The 26,195-nt window shown below is 38.4% G+C and overlaps 1 protein-coding gene across 6 annotated transcripts in view; it reads right to left on the reverse strand.

Annotated features, from left to right (window-relative positions):
• LOC139450588 (pericentriolar material 1 protein-like) overlaps positions 1-11,983 on the reverse strand; it is a 47,398-nt gene extending 35,415 nt beyond the window's left edge. For 3 of the 6 annotated variants that reach the window (XM_071232348.1, XM_071232346.1, XM_071232344.1), the window contains exons 1-10: positions 11,906-11,983; positions 9,869-10,066; positions 9,348-9,596; positions 8,858-9,076; positions 8,031-8,129; positions 3,718-3,813; positions 1,908-2,042; positions 916-1,101; positions 549-647; positions 31-124 (exon numbers count right to left, since the gene is read on the reverse strand). In XM_071232348.1, the coding sequence (XP_071088449.1) occupies positions 31-124; positions 549-647; positions 916-1,101; positions 1,908-2,042; positions 3,718-3,813; positions 8,031-8,129; positions 8,858-9,076; positions 9,348-9,596; positions 9,869-10,012 (1,321 nt within the window). In that variant the 5' untranslated portion in view covers positions 10,013-10,066; positions 11,906-11,983. Of the gene's footprint in view, positions 1-30; positions 125-548; positions 648-915; positions 1,102-1,907; positions 2,043-3,717; positions 3,814-3,855; positions 3,949-8,030; positions 8,130-8,857; positions 9,077-9,347; positions 9,597-9,868; positions 10,067-11,905 lie in introns of all 6 variants that reach the window. The other 3 variants (XM_071232349.1, XM_071232347.1, XM_071232345.1) reach the window with 3 other exon arrangements.
• Between the last annotated feature and the right edge of the window lie 14,212 nt (positions 11,984-26,195).

Here is a 26,195-nt window from a genome sequence, read left to right on the forward strand (position 1 = left end):
TAAACAAATACAAAGACAAGTCAAACTAACTTGCTCTTTCCTTGGCCTGTGCCATGGCCAGTTTCTTCTCACACTTATTCTTCATGGACAAGAGACTTTCTTGGCGGTCCTGCAACTGCTGCAGCTGAAAAGGAAATCTCATTCAAATCAATCCGAAAACATTTTAAGAACCATACATTGGTTATTTTCAAAATCCATTTCTTCTCATAAACTCCTTAAGAGTTATTAGTTTCTTACCATGCTTACAGAGATTTTATTTACTTAAATAATTAACATCTTCACTTTTACATACTCTTAAAGTTTCGTTTTTCTGGGTATTGTAGTTTATGAGAAAATATGAAAACTTTTTTCACCCCTAATCATGCCAGGGAAACATGAATATATGTTTTAATCCCATGAACTGATATGAGTCATATGTGTTATATTCCCGACAGAAGAATGACATATTTAGGGAAGGATGGTAGATAGTAAATGATGTTCTATAATATGCTCACAGCATATATTTTGAAAAATAGTTGCAGTTTGGGATAGAACTGATCTGTAACTACCTGATCCTGTTTTTCTACAAGAATTTGGAGCAACTCTTCTTGTCTCCTCAAACTCTCAAGTTCTCCCTGTCTGGCAAGAGAAGCTTGCTGCTCATCCATCTGAAAAACAACCACTGAATAAAAATCACTTCCCATAATTCTTCATGCAATTAGTAAGTGAATGTGTGTAACTTTGTAGCTGATCCAAACAGCCTGTGAGCAATCAGTTCAGTGGTTAATTAGTTCGTTGCTTAATGCAGCACTCACCAATATTCCTACTTTAGGACAGCGGTCTGAAAAGATCGGAGTCTGGACCAAACAATCACTTAACTGTTCATAATTTAGCAGCCTCTATAATGTTCTAAAATAGCTCTTTTCCTACACCCACCTGTTGGCCACTCTCCTCAACACCACCCCAGTCTGATCTTCGTCCAGACAAACTTTGAATAACTGTGTTATCCATATTATCGGAATCTCCATGAGAAGTATTGGAATCACCACTCTCCTCTGCCTCAGAATCTGCTCCAAGTTTGTCTTCAATGCGAGGACGTGATGAGGAACTCTGTGTATTCTCCTTAATGCAACAAAACACCAACATTAAGACTTCTGTGTTACTTAACTCAAATAACTAAACTAGCACAAGTACTGGTACGTTAGTTTTAATTATCAGATGATTTGATAAAGGATGATAAAACCATACCACATAACTGTTTTGTACAATCACCTATTACCCCCAAATATCTTAATCAACCCAATTACCCAACAACTCAAATTCCATAACATTTCTATGATTGATCAAATTTCCTCACTATTTTCCAGATAAAACTCTTAGTGCAGTTATTTTTTCTCAGTGTAACTCATGTCAACCATTGATAAAAGACACGTAGATAAATTAAAACACCTCACTTTCCATGCTTACTAAACTGAATACAGCGAAAAACTTAACCCCAACCTCGACAAAATGCACTAACCATAAACAAATCATGGTTGTGTGTTTAACCATTATTATGTCCATAGGTGAGGTGAAACTCACGTCCAAGATTATTGCACTTATATAGCAATGTGCATGCATGTGTGTGTCTGTGGCTGCTTGTACTAGTCCGGACTGATGCTGATTTAAAGTGCTAACCCTCTGACATACCATGCCACGGTTTAACATGAATACCCAACTCAGACACAGTATACTGACTCCGAGCAGACCAGTCCTTGTTTTAGCCCCTTAATGCCAAGGGCCAGCCAGGGTAACAACAAGTACCATCTTTTTAACGTCTTTTGGTATGACATGGCCGGGGATCGAACAGCGGACCTTCTGCTCTCCAGGCAGCACTCTGCCACTAGACCACGGAGACGGCCCATTACGTCTATAACACAAGTACTTACAGTTGTTTCAGAAGCATCAGTGTCAACATCCAGATCAACTGATGCTGTGTCATCTGAATCCCGCTTGTTGCCTCCATCAGCCTCTGCTCTGGCTACAGCTCCATTCTCCAGCAGCCCAGACTCATCTCTCATTGCCTGTATGTGGTTGCATGCTTTATATTACCAACATTGATCATTTTCTAACACTACAAGTGATAATTTCCTTCTCATTTCACTTCTTATTCAATGAACAAATAAAAGATAAAGAACAATAAATGCATTACACACAGTACAGGTAAAGTGCCTGTATGTCAACTGTTCTGGGTGTTCTTAAATCATGAATGAAATATTTTCTTTGTGTGAAGTCACACCTTTAGTTCGTGCATGATTCAAATCTCAAACAAAAACAATATAGGGCTGTGCACAGTGAAGCCAACAACCCAAGCACTGCTCAGAAGATTCTGGCTCCAGTCATGTTTTTATTGGAGGCAGATTGAAGAGAAACCACCTGTGTTTTTCTTACAGATGATACCAATTGTCAGCTTGATGAGAATAGAAGCCAGCGTTGATCAAAGCCTAGAATACCATATAAATGCCTTGGTCGTATGAAGCCAATCTCGTTGCAGAACACTACTAGCCACAGTTTCTTGCGACCAGCCCAGTGCCACATTGTCACATTGAACACAGTCCATTCAAGATATTGCATGTTTTTTTACTTGTTTTTGAAGAGTCTACACATTTAGATAAACTTATGCCAAGAAATGTTTAACTTTCAGTGAGAAAATATTCTAAACTGTTTACATTGGTTTATGGCTCAACATGCTGTCAGAGAAGCCCTACACAGAGTTAGCGACACTGTCAATTCGATGTGTAAAGCTATTTTGTCATGCACCACACTGTTGCAATTGTAGAAGCATATCTATATAATTATGCAAAACAATATGAAAGTGCACCAAAAAGTGTTCATTTTTCAGAATATGTTGGTCATTAATAATAATAAGCACCCACAGTGTATTCACTGGAGCAGAAACTTCTCTTGCAGAACATGGCGAGCAGAGCAGAGTATGCTCGGGGGGTTACGGATAACGTACTGCCCCTTTCATGACTATAAACATTAATGAATATACACATTGATTTATCAATCTGGAAATAATGTCATATAACTTCTCACATATGATCAAGGGTCTCTGGACTCAAAATAAGCAATGATTAAAACATTGCAACAAAAGGCAAAGAACAAAACCAGTAACAGCAGTTAGATTTGAAAACTTGATCAAGGTATTCTCTATTGAACCAGTATAACCAGTTAACTAATATGTCCCCCACAATACTTCATACTGTTAGGCGACACTTTCTTAACCTTCTGAGTTTACAAATTCAACCAACCAAAGCCAAAAGCCACAATCAAAAAAAAAAGAAAGAAAGAAGAAAGAAAGAAAAGAAAGAAAAAGGTTGAAATTTATTCTTATTTTAACACTAAAAAAACAGCTACATACAAGATATTGTATGAAGGCTCTTGGCCATTGTAAACACCTTGTAGAACGCCTCCTCAGAAGTAAATACATGTACATGCCAGTTCAACTATTTAACATCCTGCAATTAATCAGAATTAACATTTATTTTTTCAAACTCAACAACTGACCCTAAGAACTTCATGCCAAATAAAATAAAAACAAAATCAACTTAAACAAACCCTTCATAATTTCATGCTTTTTAGAGTTTTCTTCAGGAAGACTTTCAAGTAACTTTGGTAAAGTGTCATATATGTAAGGATGAAAGAAGGTAGATTTACTTGCAATAGAACTCTGCCCTATAACCCTCCCCTACTCACCAGAGTCCTCTGAAGCAGGCCCATGTAGCCTCGTTCCTGCTCTTTCAGATTGTCTATAAGGGTTTTCAACTTTTCCAAGTCTTCCTTACAAGATTTCTATAACAAATGAACACAACCAATTATAACTGTACTACTAACCCAGAGCTTCTGCAAGTTGTCCAGTGATGTAAACTCTTGTTCCTTGAGGGATGAGATCACCTGTGATAATTTACTGGCTTTCTGTAGGTCATCCTATAATGTAACAAGACAAACTCTTTGAAGGAATCTTTTTAAAGCTTGCAACAAAACAAGACCTCTCCATCTACCTTTAAGTTTGTACTTGATGGCTGTCTTACATTCAAGTGAAAAGGTTAAAGAGATAATTTTGATTACAGTCGGTTGTAACAAAAGGTTGGACATATTGTAAATTTTAAATACATTGTATTTAAATGGGCTTCACACATTGTACCCATGTTGGGAATCGAACCCGGGTCTTCGGCATGACGAGCGAGTGCTTTAACCACTAGGCTACCCGACCGCCCCTGTTAGGCAAGGACTACAGGACTAGTGCCAATTTCCTGCCCTATCTCACACCATGCACTTTTTTCGATCCTGAAAACTGGATTTCCCAAGCCAACTCATTCTCTTTCTAGAGCTAATAGGCTAGAGTTCTTGTGATGTGGGGATGAATGGGTGGGCATATAGTGTGTGAGATAGAGTAAGTTTAAAAAAATAATTTTACAATTAATATTTAGCCTATCTCATAGTATACATTTATCCCATGGTTGGATGGTGATACAGAACCATATGAAGTAACACCGTCTTGAGTCATAACATAAAGCTTGAGGACAGGGAAGAAACACTCCAAAAGAGTGTTGTGACCCTCATACCTGAACAGTTGAAGTGGGGCACGTTATGTGTAACGTGTAACATGTAAAGGAGTGTAAATGTAAAGCCAGACATTACAATGTACGACTCATAATCGATTTGGAAATGGAATCCAGAAAATGAACTCTACGAGACAGGGAAATCACTATCTCCCTTGGACAATAGGACAAGCCAGCTTTTTTTCACTATCTCCCATGGACAATAGGACAAGCAAGCTTTTTTTCACTATCTCTAATGGACAATAGGACAAGCAAGCTTGGCATTGCTTCATCAAAACCATCAATCATGCCTCAGGGTTTGAATCGATAGGTTCAGACGAGAAGAGCAACTATCAACCACATCCACAAAATACCCCTCAACACATGCCCAAAGCACAGGTTAGTGGAATAGAGGATCGTGACACCGGGACCCGGCCGTGCCGGACAGGGACTTCCAGATGAAGACCAAAGTCTCTGCAGGTGAGTGAATGTATCCTCCAATGGGAAACTGTCTGGGAAAACACGAAATATTATAATAAACTCAAAGAATCAAGGCAAGGTTTATTGTATCCACAGAGAGACGTAGTACAAGGAACTCGATCGGGTACACATCTCGCCCTATCTGCGCCGATGTGCCCTGGAGACTTGTTGTGTGAGAACCATTGGCCCAAATTGATGCAGAACTTGGACTTCAGTCACAGATATGTCACGGAGGTTGTGCAAAGCCACAGTAGAGGCAACAGCATGAGTTTCGTGAGGGTTGGAAGCGACTGGAGCAGGTAGGCCAGCAAAAGTATAAGTTGGGAGAATAACCGAAATTGTGGTACGGGAAACTTCCGTAACAGCTGTAGCAGAAAGCGAGATAAAAAGTCTCTTACGGGAACGCAGAAGAGGTTTTGCCGCAACAAGATAGATCTGAAGCGCACATATGGGACACAAGGATACGTCTTCAAGATTGACGTCAAAGGCGGGATAGTAAATAACCAATCAGATTGTCCAGAAAGTTGATTTTTGGCAATAAAATTCCATCATAAGCCCAGAAAAACTTTCCTAAGTAAAGTACAATCGAAGCTAACTCTGTTGACGTCTAATGCATGAACCTCACTCAATTAACCCTGTGTGATGAGCAAGAAGATCTAAAATGGCTGTAACCTTGTCCTGGATAAGACCATCAACACATCGAAAGCAAGCTAGCGTGATGCATGATCCAAAACTGTGTTAAGAGCCTCTGTCGCCGAGAGAATAGTGGAGACCAGGGGTAGAGTTTGGTGAATAGTAATGTCAAGGTGCACTTCTCTATCGTTCACCATAGAGAAGGACAACGGACGTTTAGGTGCCTGTCGCTAAGTCACTAGGTCACTGTCTAATTCAGGAGCAGAAACTGATAGGCCATGAGTGCCAGCATCAAAACACAAAACGAGACTGTAATTGATGGTATAGCTGGTGAAAAGACGCAAAGGCTTTATCCAGATTTGTAGCCATATCCTCTAAAACTGGCCTGGGAGGGAGTGTAATATTTGGCGAAGTTGCAGAAGGTTTGGTTGAAGTCCTCGAAGCTGGAATCCAAATTAAGGATCTGCAGTGTCAAACTACCTGAGGAAGAAGCAGGGGAGGCATGACGATCAACTGAATCATCCACTGGCACAGGAGGAGGTGCGACTATCAGTGAAATAAGGTTGAAGAGAAGCTGGAACAGAAGTTACTGTATCCTTAGGAGGACCAGTCTGAGGGAGGCATGCTGACGTACCAGCTTATAGGAGAGACTGAAGTTGTTGTGCTGGGATGGAGGTTAAATCAATAGGATTCCACGAAGTAGGAAGTATCTGTGTGGAAGACTTTAGTGTCACCAAATGATCTTGTACAGTCACAGAAGGCGACTTCAAACCAGAAGCAGAGACGGGAAACCCAAGCGGTGTGTAGAAGAAAGCGTGCAATGCATGTCTTTTGGGGAAGGTCATCTGCTATTAGTAGCAGAGCTACGAGGGTTGTGTCTGTAACGATCAGGAGAAGAAAAATCACATAAAGGAGAGGGATAGTAGCTCGACAGAATGGAACTTCAGTTAAGCGGTGTCATACGAGTACCCTCGGCATGGGCGATGAAGAAAGGGGGTCTAGAGTAGGCTTCATAGAAGCTAGAGGCATCGCAGCCGACTCAGAAAAATACAGGTTTGGTCGGATCCAATACGACAGAACTTTCCATACATCCAAACCCCAAGGTTGGTTCACCATAGCTGACGAGGTTACATTCTTTGTGATGGGCTGAGTGGTCAAGGCGGAAAGTTCTTCTGTCAGAAAGCTGCCAGATGCACTGCCGTTGTCAACAGATAATATGGGAAGCGCGGGGTTAGACATTTCCCTTATTGTCAAAGATGTTGATAGTTTTGCTGATTTTTGGGACTTCCTCAAGAGTTCTCTTTGTATTTGTCGTTTTTTCAGCAGATTAAGAGAGCATCTTATGCCCTCGATGCCAACATTTGTGAAGGTAAATACTGAAGGATTCATCAGGCAAGTCAATGCATTTGACACAGGGTCCACAACAGTCTGAACAAACATTGTGTTGGTCGGCTGGAGAGAGGACCCGTCTGGAGGTAAGACACGAGGGAAGATGAGTAGACTGTTCGTCCATGATGAAAAAACGACAAAGAAGAAGAAATAAAGAGAGAAAAAATGAACAAAGAAAAAGTCAAATAGATTCTCTTGCAATTTGCATATCACTACACCATGACGATTAGAAAGAGAATAGTTGGCTGGGGAAATCATGTGTTCAGTGCATGTAAGTCGACCGATATGAAAAGCGTGCATGACCCAGATTGTTGGGAGGTGACCAAGGTGATGCTAGAGTGTGATCAGGTGAAGCTGTAGAGATTTGTTTAGTCATGTTTCCACTTAGGATCGAACGACAAATGAGGTATGCATAGTGTGAGTTAGGATAAGTTTAATAATTCCATTTATCATGTTATTCCTCGAACACTTGTAATCAACCTTATTGATAATGTGAACAGTTTTGTAGACGATTGTAAATACATATCATATGCAGATGATGTAATATCAATATTTTCACCATATTGCTATACAAGAGATGGGAAAAAAACAACCTTTTTCATAAATCCAAATGCGACATAGTACTGAAAAACTGATTGGCAAATTCACGCCAGTGGTTCCATTGTTTTCAATGATTGGGGAAACAATGCCACACCATCATAACATCTCAATTTGTTTTGCCACCTAGTTACAACAACAAATTGACCAAGCTGTCATCTCATGAGCTGCAAACATACATTTTTCTTACTTTTAAATTTCACATATATATGGATAACACAAGGAATACATAGAATAACCTACTTGACACAGATTATGTATGCCTAAACAGATCATATGTTATTCTTCAGAGCTCTTTATTCTCTAAATATACTCTCATCAAATTCATCAGTGTCAACTTGTATTCATAAGATGGGTTTTCCAACTTACAGGGTCCCCTCTCTTCTTCAGGTTGTCCATCATTGAGTTGGCCTGCTTGATGTAGTCTCGAATCTGCATTAGTCGCCCAACGATTTGGTTGCTATCAGGCTGAAAGAGAGCATCCCATTCAGTATCTAATATCAATTACGTAAAAAGTCAGCTGTTTTCATGGTTATTCATGAATACCAACATTTATTCATTCTGGTTATGGGATTCAGATTGCTGCAAACAAATCTGGTGGTTCAAATGTGTCAAACTGTAAAAGGTTGAACACTATGGTTGGAATGGGAGATCTCACAATCCATAAGCATAATCATCACCCATTTTTAATCATTAATCTGACACTACACCTGTGCTTGAGTCAATAAATGTTTTATAAACTATGATATGCATTCAACAATATTGAAGGCACATCATGGTGACCTGTAAATAACCTAGTCATGATCATGATGATAGCATGAACAATCAACGCTGTCAGCATGGTCAGGGTATGGTGACAATCACACAGAACACACATTGAAACAACCTGACCCTCATTTTAGGTAACTCATCTTAAAAACAGTCACCCCAAAAATATGTACAAATTACTTATATTCATACTTTAAGACATAAAACACTTCCAACACAATAGTGTGATAAAATGCTCAGTACCTCAAAGTTTTCACAAGTTTCCTGCATTATTGAAATGCCATGTTACAACAGTTTAACCCTACCCACCCCATTGCAAAATATTGTCATCATACATATCGACTGCAAAACCTATTGCTTCTCTCTAATGCCATATTCTGCAAGGTTGTGTATTTTTGGGGAGAAATGCCATTGCCCATCTTACGTACCCCAATATCTCTGGTAGTTGCATCATCTCTGTTGTTATTTCTGTTGCTCCTCACCTCCCTGTGACCACCAGCTGCAGCAGCAGCATCAGTGCTCTTCCCACTTTGACCACGACTGCCATCTCCACGACTCCCACTCTCTGGATGGGAGTAGTTGGAGCCATGTCGTTTCCGTGTGTTCATTATTCTTTCATTGTTTGGTTCACCATCAGTGCTGCATTGCTACAAAGCACACAAAAGCAACAAGATTAGAACGCTTAATAAAAATAAATTCACAAAACAGGGTTCCTAAAGCACACTATATCAGAAGATTGTCAAGAAACAAAGAACATGTTCAATGTGTTTGTATAATAAACTTTAGACATTCTTGATAAGCTCAAACTACACGGTTCTTATTTGGACTTCAAACTGAGGAAAACATTCTCTGAACTTCATTGTTATGGATTAGCCTCATGTCTTGTCTGAGGTCTATCTGCATGTCTTGTGTACTTACATCATCAAAATCGCTAAACGTGAGCTGTTGACGTAGATTCTCCAATGCAACCCTCTGTTGTGTAGGTGTGGATGGCGTAAACTTTGTACGTGGAAAAGTAGACGGCGTCCTCTGCTTCTTCTCACCTTCTCTGTGAGGTGGGGAGTCGAGTGAAAGTGACTGTTCACGTTCTCGTTCAGGATTACCTTTTGATTTCTTTCGACGCTTTACATCTACAGATTGGGAATTAGGTCGCCAATCAGAGAAGTCCTACAAAATAAATCATTTTAATGTCTAAAAAGGTCTGGCAGATATAAAATCTTGATAGGCATCATGAACAACAGGAGAATAGACTGAGACATTGATCAACTTTTGAAAGGACAGGGACATGCATTATCATCAGGGTCTCTGCTGGTACATTCTTTGCTTGTGTCACCCATCCACATACTATTCATACGCATATTCATTTTGAATACACAAGCTGCTGGAACTTTGTGGCTCGATCATAGCACCACCAACATAAATATGCAAATATCACATACCCAGTTGTTAATGCGCACATCATTTGGAACACTATTGAGACTGTGGGCATCATCTCGATCTGAATAGCTGGTAGATCTCTGCCAGTTACTTCGCTGTTTCGAGTCCTTCTTTGAGTATGGCATACCTCCAGTTGCCATATTCATCCAGTCATACCCTGGGTATACCTTTCACTGAGGAAATCTCAAACCTTAGAGCTGCTGAAATACAAGAAATATGTTTAAAATCAGACGTTCTATTCACAACAAAACACAACTTTTGTCTCTCCTTATTAATATTATGCTAATAGCCATTGAGTCTGTCAATTGACATTTTGCGACAAAAAGTGAACAGATCTCTTGTCACATAATAACAAATCAATTATTTACACATAATAAGTTGTTGTATATATTGTTCAGAGTTTTCCCTTGACTTACAACAATGGGGTTGCCAATGAACTTTGAGGGTCCAAGCTGGCAATATGAGGGTTCTGTTGAAAACGAAATGGTGTAGTGTACTGTACGTTTTGATAATTACATTAGAGCCTGGAATGTATTGGATCCAGTGGACAGTGGCCATGATTGATGGATGAAATGACAGACACCCATAACTGATCTTGATGCGCTGTAGGTACAATGGATATTAATGTGCATCCCTTGAGGAGCAGTATTTTCTTTTTCTGCGTCCATTCTCAACATTTGTGCACCTCATAAAACCCTATATTATTTACATCAATTTACATCATGATAATATTATATGAGAACATCAGGGTCACCATGGTTACCCTAGAAGATAGTCTATACCAGAGAAAATCTATGACTATGAGCAAGGAATGAATGGGATACTGTGTAATGAGACTTTTAAAATATAAATGACATTTTATTTGTCTCTAAAATCTGATATAATATTCTTAATTAAAGACCTTTCTTTCTCGTTACATCTGCACCTAACAACCATTGTGTATACTATATATACTAAATTTTCACAGACAATAAATAATTTGAGAATCACAACCTTACAAAAAACAGTAGTTATGAGTCTTGTAGATACATAAAAGATTAATGGTGCTTCTGTAATACACACAGTCTTGCTGAAGGAAAATTGATTCTAAGTGTCATATATTTTTCCCTAACACATCTATGAATCTAAATGGTTATATCATGATCATAAGAGGCAACTAAATATATCAGGTTTTCGGCATCAGTGACTTCATTGATTCGCCCATCTTAATGAATTAATCCAATGTAATTTGAGGTAAATATGTAAAACATTTTAAGTAATAATGGGGTTACCGTGCATGTGCAGAAAGGTAATCAATCAGGTGCTGATCACAAGGCAAATGAGCAGTCATTATTTGTCAGTAGTGGTAAAGTGTTTGCTAATTAGACTGTCTCAATCGCTTTGCTTATAAAGAATGAGTTGACTAGGATTTCAACTTCCTTTAGTCTTATGCTGGTAATGCGAGTTTGATCCTCCACTGCTCACAGTACTTATTGACATCCGAAAAGAGTGCCCAGTAAAGTGCAGTACCCTTTTATTAATACTTGCTTCAACAAGTGCTTGTATTATGATTAGCAATTAGTATCACGGAGTGTCACAAATGTAGATCCCAATCTGACATGTCTAATAGTATCGAATGAGAAATGGCTACCATGTATATAAATAGAGACCGCAACGATAGATCTCGAATGGCGTCTTGCATGTGTATCATTCTACATGCAAACAGACATAGGCGATTAGTATGCTTACAATAGTGTCTGGTGTGGCATTATTTACATTTATCGTGAAATAAAGTATTCGTATTTCAATTTAACAAAATCACTACAAATTGAATACAAAATATTGCATTGCTTTTGTGTGTTACATTCACATCAACTGCCGTTAAGCTGAATCCCGTGTTGGTTGACATGGAGCATGTCAGATCACATTTTGGAATGTCTGCATTTTTCAGACGAGGAGACAAAATATCTTCTGCAGTTGATGTCATCAACAGTAATATCCCTTTTGAACATCAATGGCACATAATACAACATTGTTTTGATCATTGGTGGGTCATGTACCTTGAATGAAAGTGTTCAGAACACGAAACGGTATCAAGCACCAGCGTTCAGAGCTGCAGAATTCGTCGCCATTTTGGACGCCTGCGAAAGAATACACCAGTGCGCCCTTCAACGTTTTAATGTGAAAATCAATTATTAGGTTTTATCATGAAACATGTGGATCAATCACTTCTACTACTTCAGTGATCAAGATATATATCGAGGTGACATGCCAGTTTAGATATCACGTATTTTAAGGGGAACTATTTTCAGTGGATCCAGACAGAACGTTGTTTGGTTCAGCGGCAATTTTTACATCACTTCCGGTTTTCTCAGAGGGAGGGTGTCTGTCAATTTTGGGGGTCGAGTCAGTATACGTCCCTTTCCCAGACCAGGCCACAGCGCTACGTTTATCGAGTGGTATACATCTTGCAAGGGACGCGACTCTTCCCATTAATTACTTGCGCTCAGTGCTACTGTCATGGCGGATCTGTTTACGCATTTGTTTTCTGTCGAAGGTCGGCTTGTTGTTATATTAACGTACAGATCGCTTACTATAACTGCCAGGAAGTCTCTTAGGTGGGTTATGGTCGGTTTTATTGTGGTTGTGTTAACAGTGCGAATGCAAAAATTTGTTTGCCACCAAGTATGATTAAAATCGATATGGCTCAAGACATATCTTTTAGCATATTATGTTATCCACGCGTGCCTCTTAGATCCTTTGGGTTAGTTGTGTCAGATTTGTTTATTTGTTGTTGTTTAACGAAGTACTCACCAATATTTCAACTAAATGACGGCGGTCTGTAAATAATCGAGTTTGATCATGTATTGTCATTTTAGCCATTAACAATAAGCGGCACTGAACTTTTCAACCAAACCTTGTGAAATCATTTCATACCACCCGTTATTATTTTTTGTGTATCATGCACAATTTTAGACAAAAGGATGTGTTGAAAGTCTCTATGTTCTAACAATCATATGTTGAGTTTGTGTTCTGTTTCCAAAATAGAAAACACTACCATTTAACACTGCAATTAAATCCAATCTGACATTTTGTTACCTACTCTTGAGACTTGCAGTGGGTACCCGGGTAATAGGGGATCGGCTAACCGGGTAGTAAATTTGAACTCGTCCCAGCCCCACTGCAAATATATCTCAAATTAATTGCCTCAATAACTGCAAACTGTGAAAAGTTTTAATGTGGTATGGGACTTAGTTTTAAGGCTTAATTTCATTTCATCTGTGCTTTAAACTTAAATTTATAAATAAAGCATGTGTGACAGTGTTAATGCACTTTTTACACTTCCAAATACAAGGAATAAAATCTGGTATTCAAGTTTCAGTGAATGTTACTTTTGTTTGAAATACAGTCAAACTCAATTGGGTTTCTGTCACTTGCAGAACTTCAACAATGGATCATAACAAGCATGACAAATATTACAGAACATCCTTAATATCAGAACTCGGGTATTTATCATATCTATCTTGTGACAATTTTAACATGATATTCTCGTTTCATATTTGTCAACTGAATAATGTGTTATAGTTCACAAGAAAATTAAGTTAGCCAGTCAGGCAACCTTAATGTTATTTTCATGAGCCCTACTTGAAATTAATGGTTTCTTTACCATAAAAGGTCGGGGATTTAATCTTTCCGAGCACATTTTCTAGTGTGACTTATAACTTGAAAACTACAGCATAGATTCTCCTCAAACTTTGTATCAATAGGACAGGTGCTGTGTGAGGTTCGATTTCAATTTTTGGATTTTCTGAAAAAATACAACTGTGTTTCATTGGGTTACTTATATTTTTTCTACTTAAACATTTTAAGCACTGCATGCATTCTTTTGAATTTTAGGGAACAGTTACCATACTAAAATAGAGGAGGTGCAGTGCAAAGTTTGATAAGTGGATTATCTCAGAAAATATACCGGTATCTTGTTTCATGTTTTGAACTTAGAAATATTTTTATACCCCTGACCTAAAAGCTTCAAAAGGGCAGCGCATCATATTTAGGACATAAACAAACTGTGTTTTCAATGTAGAGCTAGGTTACCTGTAGATTTAACCATGCTAAATTGAATTTGGAACCAAAAGCGCAGCATGAGGTTTCAAATATTAAATCTCCATTCTACCACGACTAAATGAAATGCCAACTCTTTTGTATTACAAAAATATATTGAGTGAAGTGGCATGGGTTGAGTCCAGTATTTTGAGTGGGTTGTTGATCTGAATTTACGGAATCCCTGACAACAGCCTGTAAACACAATATGGTGCTCTATATGTCCAGCAGTTCCTTTACACTGTAATACTTCACACAAACTTATCATACCCGTGAAGACCCCCGGGGTAGATTAGGTCTTCAACAACCTATTCTTGTCATTGATATCATGAGCATCATCCACACAATTGGGATCGATGACATGCTTCAACCAAGTCAGCGAGCCTGACCACCCGATCCCATTGGTCGCCTCTTATGACAAGCATAGTCGTCTTTTAGGGCAAGAATGGGTTGCCCAAGACCTATTCTACCCTGGATAATCACGGGTCAACTGTTATCATGTCATATTGCTCACTGTGATGCAAAACATATGCAACGTCGTACAAAAGTGCCAAAATAGCAAGCTCTCTGTTGACCTTTAAAGTTTGAAATACATTCTCTTTGCAGATTTCTGTCATGTTCTCTGCATGAAAATAGTTGCCACACGTCCTTTGAATCATCGTACAACCGCATCGTTTATGACTCCTACTAGAACGTTTACAAATTATTATATAAAAGAAACATCCCTGTGTGTTTTCCAATATAAATTAAACAGGAGACGAACACTGGTCGCGAAAAAGGGACATCTACAGACTTTTCATATTGCTTGGATATAGCATTTGGGTAAATAATCGTCGCTACCCCCACAACTGTCGTAAGATATTTATTATTTTTACTATGTATGACTCCTACTGGACCTTCTACACATTATTATATAAAAGAAACATCCCTGTGCGTTTTCCAATAACAATTAAATGGGAGACAAACACTGGTCGCGGAAAGGGACAACTACAGACTTTTCATATTGCTTGGATATAGCGCGTGGGTAAATAGTCGTCACTACCTCCACAGATGTTGTAATATATATATTAGTTTTACTATGCATGACCCCTACTGGTCACTCTACACATTATTATATAAAAGAAACATCCCTGTGCGTTTTCCAATATCAATTAAACGGGAGACGAGCACTGGTCGCGGAAAGGGACATCTACAGACTTTTCATATTTCTTGGATATAGCGCGTGGGTAAATAGTGGTCACTACCTCCACAGCTGTTGAAATATAATGATTAATTTTACTGTTTATGACTCCTACTGGTCAGTATACACATTATTATATAACAAAAACATCCCTGTGTGTTTTCCAATATCAATTAATCGGGAGACGAACACTGGTCGCGGAAAGGGACATCTACAGACTTTTCATATTGCTTGGATATAGTGCGTGGGTAAATAGTGGTCACTACCTCCACAGATGTTGTAATATATATATTAGTTTTACTATGCATGACCCCTACTAGTCACTCTACACATTATTATATAAAAAAAAACATCCCTGTGTGTTTTCCAATATCAATTATATGGGAGACGAACACTGGTCGCGGAAAGGGACATCTACAGACTTTTCATATTGCTTGCATATAGTGCGTGGGTAAATAGTGGTCACTACCTGCACAACTGTTGAAATATAATGATTATTTTTACTATGCATGACTCCTACTGGTCAGTATACACATTATCATATCAAAGAAACATCCCTGTGTGTTTTCCAATATCAATTAAACGGGAGACGAACACTGGTCGCGGAAAGGGACATCTACAGACTTTTCATATTGCTTGGATATAGCGCTTGGGTAAATAGTGGTCACTACCTGCACAACTGTTGAAATATAATGATTATTTCTACTATTTATGACTCCTACTGGTCAGTATACACATTATTATATCAAAGAAACATCCCTGTGCGTTTTCCGTTATCAATTAAACGGGAAGCGAACACTGGTCGCGGAAAGGGACATCTACAGACTTTTCATATTGCTTGGATATAGCGCTTGGGTAAATAGTGGTCACTACCTCTACAGCTGTTGAAATATAATGATAATTTCTACTATTTATGACTCCTACTGGTCACTCTTCACATTATCATATCAAAGAAACATCCCTGTGTGTTTTCCAATATCAATTAAACGGGAGACGAGCACTGGTCGCGGAAAGGGACATCTACAGACTTTTCATATTGCTTGGATATAGTGCGTGGGTAAATAGTGGTCACTACCTCCACAGATGTTGTAATATATATATTAGTTTTACTATGCATGACCCCTACTAGTCACTCTACACATTATTATATAAAAGAAACATCCCTGTGTGTTTTCCAATATCAATTATATGGGAGACGAACACTGGTCGCGGAAAGGGACATCTACAGACTTTTCATATTGCTTGCATATAGTGCGTGGGTAAATAGTGGTCACTACCTGCACAACTGTTGAAATATAATGATTATTTTTACTATGCATGACTCCTACTGGTCAGTATACACATTATCATATCAAAGAAACATCCCTGTGTGTTTTCCAATATCAATTAAACGGGAGACGAACACTGGTCGCGGAAAGGGACATCTACAGACTTTTCATATTGCTTGGATATAGCGCGTGGGTAAATAGTGGTCACTACCTGCACAACTGTTGAAATATAATGATTATTTGTACTATTTATGACTCCTACTGGTCAGTATACACATTATCATATCAAAGAAACATCCCTGTGTGTTTTCCAATATCAATTAAACGGGAGACGAACACTGGTCGCGGAAAGGGACATCTACAGACTTTTCATATTGCTTGGATATAGCGCGTGGGTAAATAGTGGTCACTACCTGCACAACTGTTGAAATATAATGATTATTTTTACTGTTTATGACTCCTACTGGTCAGTATACACATTATTATATCAAAGAAACATCCCTGTGCGTTTTCCGTTATCAATTAAACGGGAAGCGAACACTGGTCGCGGAAAGGGACATCTACAGACTTTTCATATTGCTTGGATATAGCGCTTGGGTAAATAGTGGTCACTACCTCTACAGCTGTTGAAATATATTGATAATTTCTACTATTTATGACTCCTACTGGGCACTCTTCACATTACCATATCAAAGAAACATCCCTGTGTGTTTTCCAATATCAATTAAACGGGAGACGAGCACTGGTCGCGGAAAGGGACATCTACAGACTTTTCATATTGCTTGGATATAGTGCGTGGGTAAATAGTGGTCACTACCTCCACAGATGTTGTAATATATATATTAGTTTTACTATGCATGACCCCTACTAGTCACTCTACACATTATTATATAAAAGAAACATCCCTGTGTGTTTTCCAATATCAATTATATGGGAGACGAACACTGGTCGCGGAAAGGGACATCTACAGACTTTTCATATTGCTTGCATATAGTGCGTGGGTAAATAGTGGTCACTACCTGCACAACTGTTGAAATATAATGATTATTTTTACTATGCATGACTCCTACTGGTCAGTATACACATTATCATATCAAAGAAACATCCCTGTGTGTTTTCCAATATCAATTAAACGGGAGACGAACACTGGTCGCGGAAAGGGACATCTACAGACTTTTCATATTGCTTGCATATAGCGTGTGGGTAAATAGTGGTCACTACCTGCACAACTGTTGAAATATAATGATTATTTGTACTATTTATGACTCCTACTGGTCAGTATACACATTATCATATAAAAGAAACATCCCTGTGTGTTTTCCAATATCAATTAAACGGGAGACGAACACTGGTCGCGGAAGGGACATCTACAGACTTTTCATATTGCTTGCATATAGCGTGTGGGTAAATAGTGGTCACTACCTGCACAACTGTTGAAATATAATGATTATTTGTACTATTTATGACTCCTACTGGTCAGTATACACATTATCATATCAAAGAAACATCCCTGTGTGTTTTCCAATATCAATTAAACGGGAGACGAACACTGGTCGCGGAAAGGGACATCTACAGACTTTTCATATTGCTTGGATATAGCGCGTGGGTAAATAGTCGTCACTACCTCCACAGATGTTGTAATATATATATTAGTTTTACTATGCATGACCCCTACTGGTCACTCTACACATTATTATATAAAAGAAACATCCCTGTGCGTTTTCCAATATCAATTAAACGGGAGACGAGCACTGGTCGCGGAAAGGGACATCTACAGACTTTTCATATTTCTTGGATATAGCGCGTGGGTAAATAGTGGTCACTACCTGCACAACTGTTGAAATATAATGATTATTTTTACTGTTTATGACTCCTACTGGTCAGTATACACATTATTATATAACAAAAACATCCCTGTGTGTTTTCCAATATCAATTAAACGGGAGACGAACACTGGTCGCGGAAAGGGACATCTACAGACTTTTCATATTGCTTGCATATAGCGCGTGGGTAAATAGTGGTCACTACCTCCACAACTGTTTTGATATATGTATATTAGTTTTACTATGCATGACCCCTACTGGTCACTCTACACATTATTATATAAAAAACATCCCTTTGCGTTTTCCAATATCAAATAAACGGGAGACGAACACTGGTCGCGGAAAGGGACATCTACAGACTTTTCATATTGCATGCACATAGCGCGTGGGTAAATAGTGGTCACTACCTGCACAGATGTTGAAATATAATGATAATTTCTATTATTTATGACTCCTACTGGTCACACTTCACATTATTATATAAAAGAAACATCCTTATGTGTTTTCCAATATCAATTAAACGGGAGACCAGCATTGGTCGCGGAAAGGGACATCTACAGACTTTTCATATTGCTTGGATATAGCGCGTGGGTAAACTGTGGTCACTACCTCCACAGCTGTTGAAATATAATGATTATTTTTACTGTTTATGACTCCTTCTGGTCACTCTACACATTATTATATCAAAGAAACATCCCTGCGTGTTTTCCAATATCAATTAAACGGGAGACGAACACTGGTCGCGGAAAGGGACATCTACAGACTTTTCATATTGCTTGCATATAGCGCGTGGATAAAATAGTGGTCACTAACTCCACAACTGTTGTGATATATATATATATACTAGTTTTGCTATGCATGATCCCTACTGGTCACTCTACACATTATTATATAAAAAACATCTCTGTGCGTTTTCCAATATCAATTAAACGGGAGACGAACACTGGTCGCGGAAAGGGACATCTACAGACTCTTCATATTGCTTGCATATAGTGCGTGGGTAAATAGTGGTCACTACCTGCACAACTGTTGAAATATAATGATTATTTTTACTATGCATGACTCCTACTGGTCAGTATACACATTATCATATCAAAGAAACATCCCTGTGTGTTTTCCAATATCAATTAAACGGGAGACGAACACTGGTCGCGGAAAGGGACATCTACAGACTTTTCATATTGCTTGGATATAGCGCGTGGGTAAATAGTGGTCACTACCTCTACAGCTGTTGAAATATATTGATAATTTCTGTTATTTATGACTCCTAATGGTCACACTTCACATTATTATATAAAAGAAACATCGTTATGTGTTTTCCAATATCAATTAAACGGGAGACCAGCATTGGTCGCGGAAAGGGACATCTACAGACTTTTCATATTGCTTGCATATAACGCGTGGGTAAATAGTGGTCACTACCTCCACAGATGTTGTAATATATATATTAGTTTTACTATGCATGACCCCTACTGGTCACTCTACACATTATTATATAAAAACATCCCTTTGCGTTTTCCAATATCAATTAAACGGGAGACGAACACTGGTCGCGGAAAGGGACATCTACAGACTTTTCATATTGCTTGGATATAGCGCGTGGGTAAATAGTGGTCACTACCTCCACAGCTGTTGAAATATAATGATTAATTTTACTGTTTATGACTCCTACTGGTCAGTATACACATTATTATATAACAAAAACATCCCTGTGTGTTTTCCAACATCAATTAAACGGGAGACGAACACTGGTCGCGGAAAGGGACATCTACAGACTTTTCATATTGCTTGGATATAGCGCGTGGGTAAATAGTGGTCACTACCTGCACAACTGTTGAAATATAATGATTATTTTTACTGTTTATGACTCCTACTGGTCAGTATACACATTATTATATCAAAGAAACATCCCTGTGCGTTTTCCGTTATCAATTAAACGGGAAGCGAACACTGGTCGCGGAAAGGGACATCTACAGACTTTTCATATTGCTTGGATATAGCGCTTGGGTAAATAGTGGTCACTACCTCTACAGCTGTTGAAATATATTGATAATTTCTACTATTTATGACTCCTACTGGGCACTCTTCACATTATCATATCAAAGAAACATCCCTGTGTGTTTTCCAATATCAATTAAACGGGAGACGAGCACTGGTCGCGGAAAGGGACATCTACAGACTTTTCATATTGCTTGGATATAGTGCGTGGGTAAATAGTGGTCACTACCTCCACAGATGTTGTAATATATATATTAGTTTTACTATGCATGACCCCTACTAGTCACTCTACACATTATTATATAAAAGAAACATCCCTGTGTGTTTTCCAATATCAATTATATGGGAGACGAACACTGGTCGCGGAAAGGGACATCTACAGACTTTTCATATTGCTTGCATATAGTGCGTGGGTAAATAGTGGTCACTACCTGCACAACTGTTGAAATATAATGATTATTTTTACTATGCATAACTCCTACTGGTCAGTATACACATTATCATATCAAAGAAACATCCCTGTGTGTTTTCCAATATCAATTAAACGGGAGACGAACACTGGTCGCGGAAAGGGACATCTACAGACTTTTCATATTGCTTGGATATAGCGCGTGGGTAAATAGTGGTCACTACCTCCACAACTGTTGAAATATAATGATTATTTGTACTATTTATGACTCCTACTGGTCAGTATACACATTATCATATCAAAGAAACATCCCTGTGTGTTTTCCAATATCAATTAAACGGGAGACGAACACTGGTCGCGGAAAGGGACATCTACAGACTTTTCATATTGCTTGGATATAGCGCGTGGGTAAATAGTGGTCACTACCTCCACAGCTGTTGAAATATAATGATTAATTTTACTGTTTATGACTCCTACTGGTCAGTATACACATTATTATATAACAAAAACATCCCTGTGTGTTTTCCAATATCAATTAAACGGGAGACGAACACTGGTCGCGGAAAGGGACATCTACAGACTTTTCATATTGCTTGGATATAGCGCGTGGGTAAATAGTGGTCACTACCTGCACAACTGTTGAAATATAATGATTATTTTTACTGTTTATGACTCCTACTGGTCAGTATACACATTATTATATCAAAGAAACATCCCTGTGTGTTTTCCAATATCAATTAAACGGGAGACGAGCACTGGTCGCGGAAAGGGACATCTACAGACTTTTCATATTGCTTGGATATAGTGCGTGGGTAAATAGTGGTCACTACCTCCACAGATGTTGTAATATATATATTAGTTTTACTATGCATGACCCCTACTAGTCACTCTACACATTATTATATAAAAGAAACATCCCTGTGTGTTTTCCAATATCAATTATATGGGAGACGAACACTGGTCGCGGAAAGGGACATCTACAGACTTTTCATATTGCTTGCATATAGTGCGTGGGTAAATAGTGGTCACTACCTGCACAACTGTTGAAATATAATGATTATTTTTACTATGCATGACTCCTACTGGTCAGTATACACATTATCATATCAAAGAAACATCCCTGTGTGTTTTCCAATATCAATTAAACGGGAGACGAACACTGGTCGCGGAAAGGGACATCTACAGACTTTTCATATTGCTTGCATATAGCGCGTGGGTAAATAGTGGTCACTACCTCTACAGCTGTTGAAATATATTGATAATTTCTACTATTTATGACTCCTACTGGGCACTCTTCACATTATCATATCAAAGAAACACCCCTGTGTGTTTTCCAATATCAATTAAACGGGAGACGAGCACTGGTCGCGGAAAGGGACATCTACAGACTTTTCATATTGCTTGGATATAGTGCGTGGGTAAATAGTGGTCACTACCTCCACAGATGTTGTAATATATATATTAGTTTTACTATGCATGACCCCTACTAGTCACTCTACACATTATTATATAAAAGAAACATCCCTGTGTGTTTTCCAATATCAATTATATGGGAGACGAACACTGGTCGCGGAAAGGGACATCTACAGACTTTTCATATTGCTTGCATATAGTGCGTGGGTAAATAGTGGTCACTACCTGCACAACTGTTGAAATATAATGATTATTTTTACTATGCATAACTCCTACTGGTCAGTATACACATTATCATATCAAAGAAACATCCCTGTGTGTTTTCCAATATCAATTAAACGGGAGACGAACACTGGTCGCGGAAAGGGACATCTACAGACTTTTCATATTGCTTGGATATAGCGCGTGGGTAAATAGTGGTCACTACCTGCACAACTGTTGAAATATAATGATTATTTGTACTATTTATGACTCCTACTGGTCAGTATACACATTATCATATCAAAGAAACATCCCTGTGTGTTTTCCAATATCAATTAAACGGGAGACGAACACTGGTCGCGGAAAGGGACATCTACAGACTTTTCATATTGCTTGGATATAGCGCGTGGGTAAATAGTGGTCACTACCTCCACAGCTGTTGAAATATAATGATTAATTTTACTGTTTATGACTCCTACTGGTCAGTATACACATTATTATATAACAAAAACATCCCTGTGTGTTTTCCAACATCAATTAAACGGGAGACGAACACTGGTCGCGGAAAGGGACATCTACAGACTTTTCATATTGCTTGGATATAGCGCGTGGGTAAATAGTGGTCACTACCTCCACAACTGTTGAAATATAATGATTATTTTTACTGTTTATGACTCCTACTGGTCAGTATACACATTATTATATCAAAGAAACATCCCTGTGTGTTTTCCAATATCAATTAAACGGGAGACGAGCACTGGTCGCGGAAAGGGACATCTACAGACTTTTCATATTGCTTGGATATAGTGCGTGGGTAAATAGTGTTCACTACCTCCACAGATGTTGTAATATATATATTAGTTTTACTATGCATGACCCCTACTAGTCACCCTACACATTATTATATAAAAGAAACATCCCTGTGTGTTTTCCAATATCAATTAAACGGGAGACGAACACTGGTCGCGGAAAGGGACATCTACAGACTTTTCATATTGCTTGCATATAGTGCGTGGGTAAATAGTGGTCACTACCTGCACAACTGTTGAAATATAATGATTATTTTTACTATGCATGACTCCTACTGGTCAGTATACACATTATCATATCAAAGAAACATCCCTGTGTGTTTTCCAATATCAATTAAACGGGAGACGAACACTGGTCGCGGAAAGGGACATCTACAGACTTTTCATATTGCTTGGATATAGCGCGTGGGTAAATAGTGGTCACTACCTGCACAACTGTTGAAATATAATGATTATTTGTACTATTTATGACTCCTACTGGTCAGTATACACATTATCATATCAAAGAAACATCCCTGTGTGTTTTCCAATATCAATTAAACGGGAGACGAACACTGGTCGCGGAAAGGGACATCTACAGACTTTTCATATTGCTTGCATATAGCGCGTGGGTAAATAGTGGTCACTACCTGCACAACTGTTGAAATATAATGATTATTTGTACTATTTATGACTCCTACTGGTCAGTATACACATTATCATATCAAAGAAACATCCCTGTGTGTTTTCCAATATCAATTAAACGGGAGACGAACACTGGTCGCGGAAAGGGACATCTACAGACTTTTCATATTGCTTGGATATAGTGCGTGGGTAAATAGTGGTCACTACCTCCACAGATGTTGTAATATATATATTAGTTTTACTATGCATGACCCCTACTAGTCACTCTACACATTATTATATAAAAGAAACATCCCTGTGTGTTTTCCAATATCAATTATATGGGAGACGAACACTGGTCGCGGAAAGGGACATCTACAGACTTTTCATATTGCTTGCATATAGTGCGTGGGTAAATAGTGGTCACTACCTGCACAACTGTTGAAATATAATGATTATTTTTACTATGCATGACTCCTACTGGTCAGTATACACATTATCATATCAAAGAAACATCCCTGTGTGTTTTCCAATATCAATTAAACGGGAGACGAACACTGGTCGCGGAAAGGGACATCTACAGACTTTTCATATTGCTTGGATATAGCGCGTGGGTAAATAGTGGTCACTACCTGCACAACTGTTGAAATATAATGATTATTTGTACTATTTATGACTCCTACTGGTCAGTATACACATTATCATATCAAAGAAACATCCCTGTGTGTTTTCCAATATCAATTAAACGGGAGACGAACACTGGTCGCGGAAAGGGACATCTACAGACTTTTCATATTGCTTGGATATAGCGCGTGGGTAAATAGTGGTCACTACCTCCACAGCTGTTGAAATATAATGATTAATTTTACTGTTTATGACTCCTACTGGTCAGTATACACATTATTATATAACAAAAACATCCCTGTGTGTTTTCCAACATCAATTAAACGGGAGACGAACACTGGTCGCGGAAAGGGACATCTACAGACTTTTCATATTGCTTGGATATAGCGCGTGGGTAAATAGTGGTCACTACCTCCACAACTGTTGAAATATAATGATTATTTTTACTGTTTATGACTCCTACTGGTCAGTATACACATTATTATATCAAAGAAACATCCCTGTGTGTTTTCCAATATCAATTAAACGGGAGACGAGCACTGGTCGCGGAAAGGGACATCTACAGACTTTTCATATTGCTTGGATATAGTGCGTGGGTAAATAGTGTTCACTACCTCCACAGATGTTGTAATATATATATTAGTTTTACTATGCATGACCCCTACTAGTCACTCTACACATTATTATATAAAAGAAACATCCCTGTGTGTTTTCCAATATCAATTAAACGGGAGACGAACACTGGTCGCGGAAAGGGACATCTACAGACTTTTCATATTGCTTGCATATAGTGCGTGGGTAAATAGTGGTCACTACCTGCACAACTGTTGAAATATAATGATTATTTTTACTATGCATGACTCCTACTGGTCAGTATACACATTATCATATCAAAGAAACATCCCTGTGTGTTTTCCAATATCAATTAAACGGGAGACGAACACTGGTCGCGGAAAGGGACATCTACAGACTTTTCATATTGCTTGGATATAGCGCGTGGGTAAATAGTGGTCACTACCTGCACAACTGTTGAAATATAATGATTATTTGTACTATTTATGACTCCTACTGGTCAGTATACACATTATCATATCAAAGAAACATCCCTGTGTGTTTTCCAATATCAATTAAACGGGAGACGAACACTGGTCGCGGAAAGGGACATCTACAGACTTTTCATATTGCTTGGATATAGCGCGTGGGTAAATAGTGGTCACTACCTGCACAACTGTTGAAATATAATGATTATTTGTACTATTTATGACTCCTACTGGTCAGTATACACATTATCATATCAAAGAAACATCCCTGTGTGTTTTCCAATATCAATTAAACGGGAGACGAACACTGGTCGCGGAAAGGGACATCTACAGACTTTTCATATTGCTTGGATATAGTGCGTGGGTAAATAGTGGTCACTACCTCCACAGATGTTGTAATATATATATTAGTTTTACTATGCATGACCCCTACTAGTCACTCTACACATTATTATATAAAAGAAACATCCCTGTGTGTTTTCCAATATCAATTATATGGGAGACGAACACTGGTCGCGGAAAGGGACATCTACAGACTTTTCATATTGCTTGCATATAGTGCGTGGGTAAATAGTGGTCACTACCTGCACAACTGTTGAAATATAATGATTATTTTTACTATGCATAACTCCTACTGGTCAGTATACACATTATCATATCAAAGAAACATCCCTGTGTGTTTTCCAATATCAATTAAACGGGAGACGAACACTGGTCGCGGAAAGGGACATCTACAGACTTTTCATATTGCTTGGATATAGCGCGTGGGTAAATAGTGGTCACTACCTGCACAACTGTTGAAATATAATGATTATTTGTACTATTTATGACTCCTACTGGTCAGTATACACATTATCATATCAAAGAAACATCCCTGTGTG

This window comes from Haliotis cracherodii, unplaced genomic scaffold (assembly GCF_022045235.1).
Source record: "Haliotis cracherodii isolate W230 unplaced genomic scaffold, xgHalCrac1.p SCAF_8, whole genome shotgun sequence".
Lineage (NCBI taxonomy): Eukaryota > Metazoa > Mollusca > Gastropoda > Lepetellida > Haliotidae > Haliotis > Haliotis cracherodii.